A 10,818-nucleotide genomic window follows, 5' to 3' on the forward strand; every position below is an offset into this window, starting at 1 on the left:
CGCAGTGCCCAAGGGACAACTGCTTGAGGTCGGTCACACACGACCTTTTTGTGGGTAGTTTTTGTGTTAGCTCCGTTCTTCAAAAAAAACCTTACCGCCGGAGACGGATATCCGTGGGATAAGGCGAGGTGTGCATTTTTAGGGCCGACCTTTTCTAACCCCACCCCTCCTTGTGGGAAGGCAGCATCGCTGTCATGCTGGTTGTCTGAAGGAAACACCTTACTGCTGTCACACCTCTGTACAGTCAGCAGTACGACTTCGCCTTCGGACCTTGGGTTTGCTGCTTTTAGTCTCACCGCTCTTCAACCGACCTGTCTGGCATGGTAGGACCTCGAGGAACGATTGTTCCAGCCAGCATAGCTCGATTGCTTCATCACGATAGGCAAGCCCGACCACCACGTCAAGGTAGCAGCAACGATCGGGTAGTTGAGAGGATGAGAAGCGAATGTCCGGGGTCTTAACCGATTTGGTGGATATGAAGGATCCACATGGGGGAGTTGGAAAACCCTGATTCCAAACTAATCGTGTACATGGGTTCCAGGAACTTAAGGAGACAAATGGCGTATGAACTAATTATTGGTCACCGGCTACCATGAGACTGCATCTCCTAACGTCGCTCCACTGACTTGTGGATCAGACCTTTAGGTCGAAGGCTCCAGGCGTGCCACCTAAGAAAACCACCTGCTTCGGTTTTGGCACCCGGTCAGTAACACAGCCCACACACAAATTAAGTGACTTGTGTGGCTCATATGTATTCGGTGGATAGAAAAATATTCAGAAAGGATGTTTTATGCAGACTGATAGTGATCAAACTTACCATGTGAACGGTCTGCTCGATACTGTTCTTCGAAACGTTGCAACAGTTCTTGTTCATTTAAATTATCCCAATCCTTGTGTAAAGACTCATTATGCTTTAAAAGAGTATGATTTATATGTTCTAGTAGGACAAAACAGTAATAGTAATAAATATTGTGGAAAATTACTCAAATGTGTTAGAAATAATATTTAATCTGAGAATAGAACATTTTAATAGTTCACTTACTATCAAACTGATAAAAGATAATCGACAGTTTTATAACTAATATATCATTGAACTAAGTGAATATTACATAAAGGCGAAGTACTCTGTTTCGTTGTATACTCATACTCAAAGTGATGATTTTAGCGAGGATTGACTTAACCTATTACGTTTATTATAAATAGATTAATATATTTATAACAATCTACCCAATGCTCAATATATTCGAAATTATCAAGTCAAATCTTGGTATTGATACATATATTACGTTTATTGTTTATATTCTAAAGTTGAACCCACTGGAAGCATCTAATTTTTTCTTGCATTTTGGGTAATGAACACATACAACAGAATATAACAGAGAGATCGATAAAACAATTCTAACTCCTATTATCAATACAAGTCACTGACTAAGTGTGAATACCAAATACTCGGGACTTTGAGTCAAATTATTATATGAAGAAGATATCCAATTGTTTTAATTGAAATTTTAAACTGAAAGTGAATTTCGTTAAAGCAAAAATTTATCGTACATGTCTACAGATTCAATGACACTTGTAAAAGTAATTTATTTAAGTGGATAAGTCAATTATTGATACATAAACTGGGGGATTGACCCAATAGCTATTTTGAATATTTGGAAATTTCCAACTGTCTCTGAAACGAACGAATAGAAAATATTTAAATAATAGAAGATAGATCTTAATATTATGTGATTATCTTGACATGATTATAGATGCTGAATTGTCTTAGAAATATTCCCATTGTGTATGCGTGTGTGACGTCCATAATCATTTTCGATCACACCACCTAGATTTTGCTGCAGCATTAATGACGAATAATTAGATGTAGACTGGTAAATTATTATTATTAATGGCTTTATTCAATATTATAATCTGATACAATATAGAATTCTCAGCACGAGTTATTTCAACAAGTTTTTTTACCAAAAAAAACCCAAGAAAAACAAACAAAAAAAACAGAGAAGGAATGAAAAAGGTTTAAGACAAACTGAGTTTATACAAATTATCAAATTTGAAACATGCTTAAGAAGACAGGTTATTTACTAGGTCAACTCTAACAGCCTGTTCGTCACAAAGTAAATTTGCTAAGTAAGGTATTACAGAACTTTTATAGACTTGCTTGCGTGTATGGATTTTAATGTATTTACGTCTCGTTCTACCAGAAGATATACAAGGAGAAAGATATGAATGAAGCGGATGGTTAGTATCTGATAAAATAACACCTGCCAAGAGTTTGCAAGACTTAAGATGTCTATCCACAAGCATATTAATAATGACTTCAAAAGATTCACCACATACCTTGCAAACCGCCTTCAGCACTCTACGCAAAACAGCAAAGTCTTTTCTCAAAAGCCCAGGAAAGAATAATGGAGAACAATATAGAATAATAGGTAATATGCAGGAATTTACAAATTGTAAGAGTAAATGGCGAGTAATCCCAAAAGCATGCAGCCTCTTTATGTAGTATGTCAAACGGTAAACTTTTTTCGATAAGAGTAAAACATGAGAAGACCAAGAAAGATCAGAGGAAAAAAATGACACCAAGATATTTGACCTTCGACACTGTGTTTATTAAGGAGTCTCTAATGGCACAAGCATTATGTGATCCCAAAATAGAGTGTAGGTTCTGTCCATGTCTCAAGCTAAAATTAACAGCTTGACATTTAGATGGATTGAGTAAGAGACCATTACCAACAGACCACCTTTCAATACGAGATAAAAACTCATTCATTTCTATGGGATGTAAGGAGGTAGAAATCGGCATACATACAGTGAGGTCGTCCGCATATTTTACAAAAGTGTTTTCTGTGGAAGATGGCAGACCATGCAGAAAAAAGAGAAGAGCAAAGGTGAAAGAACAGCTCCTTGTGGCACACCTACAGTAGAGACGTTGAGCACTTTCCTTCAAACACAGTGTACTGTTCTCTTCCAGAAAGGTAGGAACACAGCCAATTGGTTATCCAGCTGTCAGTGTCGACGCTGATCAGCTTGTTAAGTAAGAGGTGTCTTGGAATAGAATCAAAAGCAGAAGTAAAGTCCAGGAGTGCGCATCTAACATACTTCTTACCCTTTTCCAACCCGAACACTATATTGTGATGCAGAACAGCAACGGCATCTAATGTGCTTCTTTTGCATTTGTAAGCAAACTTATATGGATCACAGTGCTCTTTTATTGCAGGTTGAAGTGGTTGTATCAGTAATTTTTCCATTATTTTAAGGAAAGGTGAAGTTATTGCAATGGGTCTAAGTTTCGCATTTTTATCACCAGAAGCTTTCTTTGGTATAGGGATTATCTTTATCTTTCTTCACATTTTCGGTAAGACATTAGTTGAGAAGGATCTGTTAAAGATATTCGTTAATGGATAACATAGAACATCAGCACATTTTTTAAAAAGGAGGTTTGGGATACCATCAGGTCCTAAACATTGGGATGAATTAAGTGACTGGAGGCATTTTCGGACATCATTTTCAGTGAAACTGGAAACACAATTATTCTTCAGACCCTTGGATATAGGGAGCATTATGTCAGATGACTGACGTATAAAGGACTTATTTAAGTCACAAACATTCAGCTGGTTATCGCTTCTAGTCTTCCTGTCCCCTGTAATTTCTTTAAAGAGTTTCCACATACTTGGAGAGCTTTTACAAGATAGGAGTTTTTGAGTAAACACAGAGTTGAGACGTCTAATCTCTTGGTTTATTTGACCATTTAACTTACGAACTTCAGTAGTAAAATGTTGAACATCTCCCAGTAAACAACTAATTATGTCTTAAACAACACAATTTCGGTGCTTTTAAGACTTCAGTCAATTATACATAGTTTCAACACAATTCAGACTGAGAGTTACCGATTTTCCTAAAGCTAAATTTTGATTTGATCACCCTGATAAGGTCAACAAACATCTTGCTCCAATTTTCAGAATTAATATATAACTATATTCTGGTCTATTTAATATTCCCAAAAAGACTAAGTTATTTTAAAATGACCTGACAATTGTTAACGACTGATTGTTTGATGAATAGTAAGTACATCAGATCCATGACTCTGATACCTACTGTGATTCTGTTTGCTTGCCTGATAGCGACTAATTCAGAGATTACGGTACGGTAACAATTCAGTACTACTGACTACCTAGACGGTATTTACATCAATTAAATAAGTTTGTAATTTTAACGTTTTATTAATTTGTAATTGTAATATTAACATTATCGATATTTATCAACGCGCGAACTATGAATACTTTTTTTTAAATCCTGCAGACATTTTTCCACATGAAAACAAACTATAATTCTCTCATTCTGATAAGCGAGATAAAGAAAAACAAAAGAGGCGAATGGCAAGGTTGCATAACTTTAAAATAAGGGAAAATATCTGCAGAAACATTCATAAAGACCTATCGATCTATTCAAAAATTGAATCGATAAAGCTAACATAAGCAGACCAATTGGTTATTGGTAGATAGACAGACATACGACTGGGAACTAAAGACAAGTATAAAAGATGGGTTGAATTCAAAAACAGCTGATTAGTTATACTAAAAACAGGAAGTTGGACTGGGCTGTTTGCCTTGCTTATCCGTAGGAGGCAATACAACTACATCCCAAGCAAAAATGTCTCTCCACGATAACATTAACATAAACGTTTGCTTTGGCAAATAAATATCAACAATATCTGTCAATAAACCTTGTGAGTTTGTGTGTGGGGGGGAGAGGAAGACTCACAACCCGTTTAAAATGACGTTCACTTAGCCATCCTATAAAGGTGTATAATTTACTAAACTGACGTCATTTAATAACTGACAAAAATTTTTAATGTAGTAAGCTAGACAACATCAAGAAAATATTTTGCCTAGAATATGTTAATCTCTGTGGTTAGCTTGAGGGTAGTGCTATAAAAATTAAAATAGTGAATCATGGATTAATATTTCCCGTTCTTTGTAGTATGATCTCTTTCAGGACCGAATAGCGGAATTTCAAATCTTGAGAGTTTATTAATCTTGACCAACCAGATTGGATTCACAGAAAACTTTGTTGCTCATTTTGTCAAAAAAATCATGACATCGAGTGTATTAAACCCCCTTTTTTAACTATTAAATGCAATCATAGCATTGATGTCAATAGCCAACAAAATCAACTAGGATATTTTAGTTTTTTTAAGTCGAAGAATCAGAACTTCTTGAATAATGTAGCGAAACCATAAAAGTACGTCACGAAGATACGATGACAACAAAACGAATAACTTGAAATTGTTTAATGTTTCTAATAAAGTGAAAATATTTTTTAAGATATTTAGAAGACAGACTAAGCAGAAAAATGTTTCTTCTTAATTCGTTGATCACATATTGAGAGTATACGTAGGTTACTAAGTTGAGATGGAGAGCCGGTTGTGAATCGTCATTGACTGAGGTGACTGGAAATATGCAACGTATTCTTAACCACCATCCAGCTCAACGCGGTATATTAGCTGGTTTAGGAGTAGATTGAAAGAGAGCTAGTGATAGCCGAAACAAGATGTCGCATCAGTACATGAAATCATTAGTTGTTGGTATGTTCAAACTACTAGATTTTGTTCGGCGCAATAATAGTAGCTAGTAGGTAATGTTGAATCATATGGAATTAAGGCGATCGAAGTTATGTAGATACATTCATTCTTTATCTTCACGTAAATGGTGAATTTTTATTATTATTCTATAGTTTGTAATCTACGAATTTATCCACTCTTTTGAAGAAATATTCTTTATTTTTCGTTATCATTAATACCATTGATTTTACTAGCAATCTGACTCCTTTGCTACTTATCATATTAATTTCATCACGCTGAGTTCGTATAGTGTGGCATCTTAAATCTATTCACGATAGTTTCAAACCCTATGTTGTTTAGGGTTGACCAAGTGGTCAGCCTACGTTTCTACACCAATACACAGTTTAAACAATTAATACTAAATTATCAATTTGGTGACCGTGAGTTACGTAATGGCACGAATCGTGATTGTTCTTCAGAAAAGTAACAAGAAATAAAGTTCTTAACATCAGTCAAATGTTACTGTTAATTACATAAGAATAAGGAGACAAAAGATAACAGTTGAAACAATGGAGTTATCTAATAATAAAATAATGATATACTTTCGACACCCTGGTGAACGGAAATTGGAATTTCCGATGTTTCGGGACTTAATTTAAATCGTTTCTTTAGAACAAACAAACTAATGACAAATTAAATTGGCAGAAGTTTAAATAGTATGGAGGAGCAAGGTGGAATATTTAGTTCAATCAAAATCAACATAAGTCCCGCCATTTTATTTTGATCAAGGTGGTTCTACATGAACCATTACCCAGTATATTTGTGTGTATGAAGGTGAGTGTGCAAAAAGTTGTCCTTATATCGTTCAGATTTATTAAATAAAATTTAAAGCGATTAAGGCTTTAATATTCGTACAAATGTTTTGTAGATAAAGAGGTTCTATTTTATATGGTGGATAACAATAGTTGCTTTCTTAGCAAATATACATAAGCCATTCGATAAAGTAGGGTGGTAAGTAATAGATAACATAGGATGCTTTACTTACGTCAGATTAATGTTCAGTGTAACTTAAATAAATTTTAGACATTCACATATTTCTGTTATTTGTATTGTGACACATTAATCAGAGTAGGTATTGTCATCCATGCTTATTCTTCCATACAAGTAAGTATAAGTCCATTACAGTATTTTCCCTCACTTATGTCGTAAGGCAAGTGCGAGATACTTGGAATTTAATATGGCTTAGTCAGAAGTAATACGCAAAATATATCGATATAAGTTAGTATTTTTAAATTTATTAATTAGGACGTTAAGTTAATTAGCCTTAATGCAAACTAACCAATCGAAGGAGTTTTATCCAAACATGGACTTTGCGCAACAAGCTGCTCAAATTCTAAAAGTGCTTCAGCAGTTTCTGGGTCTGTAATACACTGAGACTCAATTGTTGAAGTCAGATCCCCTTCTTCCTAGCATTTTTAGGAGAGAAAATAAACAAATGAGTTTATATATATATATCATATTTAAATAACAAAAGAAATTCATTGAGTCATGGAGGAGTTAGAAACGATTCAGCAGGGACAATTTTCTTTCTAACAATTTTATTGACTCAAAGTGTAAAATCGCATCTATAGTGAGTTTATTTACCAGAAATAGTAGTCTATGGTGAAACAGAAGGATATTGTGTCATTAAAAAATATCGACAATAGTCGAAAGCTTTAAACATCGAGTATAATAGTTTAGGTAAATAAGCGAGGTTATTGTACCATAAACTTTATGAAAATCAAATATTGAGAGAAAGTTATGTAAAACTCCAGCGGCAAATAAAAATGTTAAGATGATTGTTTGTAGAGCAGTGATAATTGTTTACTTAGTGAATGTAAAGAATGGACTTATTAAATGTTGTAATAGTAACTAATTAATATCTGTGAAACAAGCTAGGAGTAAAACGAAATTTTTTAAGTATGGAAAATAGAAATAAACGCCAAGACCACTGTAGAATGGAAGATTATACGTATTATTTTGATACACACAGTTTATGCTTGAATTGGTGGGTTACCAGAGCTCTTTTTATGCAAAACTTTTTGCTTTGTATACCACATTTGGTGCAAATGTTTATGACCGTACAGATGATTTTGAAAGATGCTAGTGAAGCAATGTAATCAGAAACTTAAAAAAATGTTTCAAGATTAGACTGTTTGTTAACTTGTGTAATCTTTAGGACGATCAAGTAGGGTACTGTTTAGAGATGCGCTTAGAGAGACTCAACGGTGTGCGGTCAATATAACCCGCTCTATAAGAGCAAGTTAACAGGTAAATACTTGTGGAGCGAGTCGTATTGGCCTCAAAGAATGAACTCTAGGCGCACTCCGGACAGTCTTTTACCTCATCATCTTAAGGATTACAGAAATCAGTAAACAGTTCAGTTTTGGAACATCTATTAAGTTCAGGTCATATTGGTTCACTAGAATCTTCTTTCGAAATCAACCACATGGTCGAAATAATTGATTTTTAAGATATACCATTAAAAACTTAAGCACAGTAGAAACTCAAGCAATCTACTATTCTTAATAATTTATCGCTTTCTATTTCTTTCTTATTTTCTTTCATAAATATTTATTAGCTATTGCTACAACATTTAGTCATTCTGTTCTTCACATTCATACTGTTTTTTCAAAATTTATGTGATTTAATAACCACACACAAGTTTGAGTAAAAAACCTTAAGCTATTAAGTGGGGGTTAGCAATATACACTCAAACGATTTAGCCAGAATAGGTCGAGTAGATTTAAAAATCACGATCAAAGGGTATTTTCTGCCTCCCCCGGTAAAAACAGCTTTTAATCGCACGATTGCATCTACAGGACCACTGTAAGGATTGAGTGAATATTGGCTTGATGTTTAAGAGACTCATATTTAAACTATGAGGTTTCAAGTACAAAGGGATATACTACTATTTCAGTTCCGGAGCCAAGATAGTATCAGTAGGTATTATTAGAATGCGGGTTAAATTTAGCTATGAGTCTGTACCTGGTTACTGAATTACACATATGAATGAATACATGAAACAAAAACATTTCAGCAATAAAAATTATTGGTACATACCGTAAGTGCCAAGTAATCAAAACTGGAACTGTTAGACAAACTGAAGTCAAACGGGCCATCTTGTGATTGTTTATTTTGTTCCAAACCACAATGTTCTATGGGAAGTTCCAGTGAATTTTGCAAACCCTTTAACTCAGAATCATCTATATGAGCAGCAAAACAATACTGTAAAAAGTCTTGGAGAAATAAAAATAACCTGCGAAACAAACTAGTGATAAGAACTTGTCAGTATAGCTTCCGACTGGTGACTTTATTCTAATTTGCTGGGTTTAACTAAGGTGGGGAGAACATATACATAACAGAACCTGGGTGAAATTCCTTGCGTATGTTGTACATGACATTCATTTTATATCTATTTAATATATGAAAAAAACCCATCAATACACTACGCTTAAATCCTAACTATCATAGAAAATGAAGTTAGAAAAGGGGGATTGACTGAACCAGATAAGTGATACTATACAGGATTACCGTATGACTCAATCTGATCTAGCTCCCATACATCAAGTTGGAAATGATTGCTAATGCACTTTTTGATTATTCGAATACTCTTTTGTAAAACACAAGCTAAAAAAATTATTGGAAAATCCAAAGAGCCAGAAAAGCAGCTTTACTTTGGTTTTATACATAATTAAGCGATGTTATATAACCCCTAGTTACACATTTTTCACATCTTGTTGAGACATTTCGCAACTATGGAAGCTTCGATGACAACTATATCATGTATATGCAGTTTATGAGGTTTCAGTACTTTCTACTGTTCCTGGATGTCAGGGATGGCGAGGGACATAAAGTCAGGATAAAAAAGTACAAAGGTGTGCACTGTCTTGTTATTAATATTTAAGATGCAGTTGATTTGTCTTAGTTAACAATATGCACATCTTAGTTGAACGGCTTTATGATGCCCTTCCAATACGAGTTTTCAGTATATTTGGAATGTAAATAGCTTTGAAATCCAAGATGCATGTTTCGTCCCATTGGAGACTAGTCAACTTCAAGTACTTGCATCCAACTTGTTGGTAACAACAAGGAGACTAAGACTGATTAACTACCGGTTTAAACTTCAACGCGTCATCCACTAAGTTAGAGTCCAGATGAATACTAACTAGTCCAGAGGGTATTCGCCAGTCACAATTTAAACGTTCGACATCGAGGTTACATCAACTTTCCTTTCAAAAAATGAAAAAATTAGCAGGAATTCTGCCCGTAACCATACAAACCAGTACAACATACAGCTTGATTGTCCACAGCTCATGGCATTCTAACTTGACTATTAGCCAATTTATATGAATATGTTTTTGAATTGTCTCGATTTTATGCATATATATTATATGTGCAAAGCAACTACATACCATATTTAAGAGACCCTTGGAGAACATTAGTTTCTGAACTGAGACCATCACTGACTAGCAAACTGACTCCAGAAGCATCGCAGAGTGCTGGATTACCAAAGGTATGTGAAACGTTAGATGAAGTTGAGTCAATTAAGTACCTATGTATGTGAGTAAAAAATGGAAAATTACTTGCTCAGCTGGATATTTTCATTTTGCCACTCACTATCTACATTTGTTTTTGAATGGTCTGTACCAGAATCAGACCTAGAAAAATGCACGCTTATCATATTTTCTTCGTTTTCTTTGGATTGCCCATCTTGAGTTTTGTTACTTCTTTCTCTTATTAAGGCATATTCCAACATTTTGATTCGACGAATCAAATCGTTCCGAAGACATTCAAGTCCCCTGAATTTACCCTGAAGGAACGCTATCCTCGCCTAAGCGAACTAATAGCTAAAGACAATAAATTTACATGCAATTCTGCTCTCTCAACATCCCATTGTGTTCGTTCTGATTGCATTCTTGACCATTCCAACTGCAGGAAATCCAAAATTCCAGCCATAGTGTAAAAGTTAGTTTTAGTTTGGATCGATGGAAATGTCTCAGCAGCTCCTTCCGCATCTCTTTGAAAGTTTACAGATGTAATAGGACGACTGAAACACTCAGTATCCATCAGTAGCTCTGCATCAGAATTTTGTACCTGTACAGTACCTGCCCGCCGTTTCCTTTTTGCGACCTTGAACGGCCTGACACGAGGCGGTCATTCCGTATTTGATTTGTTGTGGGTCGGTTTGGTTGTCCTCTGGGTTGCACGAATAT

The 10,818-nt window shown here is 34.9% G+C and overlaps 1 protein-coding gene across 1 annotated transcript in view; it reads right to left on the bottom strand.

Moving 5' to 3' along the window:
- Window positions 1-10,679, bottom strand: part of Smp_141040 (putative striatin) — a 27,475-nt gene extending 16,796 nt beyond the window's left edge. The window contains 6 exon segments of the mRNA XM_018793417.1: window positions 818-937; window positions 6,903-7,029; window positions 8,666-8,808; window positions 10,018-10,157; window positions 10,189-10,436; window positions 10,472-10,679. Of these exon segments, the coding sequence (XP_018647932.1) occupies window positions 818-937; window positions 6,903-7,029; window positions 8,666-8,808; window positions 10,018-10,157; window positions 10,189-10,436; window positions 10,472-10,672 (979 nt within the window). The 5' untranslated portion in view covers window positions 10,673-10,679.
- Between the last annotated feature and the right edge of the window lie 139 nt (window positions 10,680-10,818).

This window comes from Schistosoma mansoni, chromosome 1 (genome assembly GCF_000237925.1).
Source record: "Schistosoma mansoni strain Puerto Rico chromosome 1, complete genome".
Classification (NCBI taxonomy): Eukaryota; Metazoa; Platyhelminthes; class Trematoda; order Strigeidida; family Schistosomatidae; genus Schistosoma; species Schistosoma mansoni.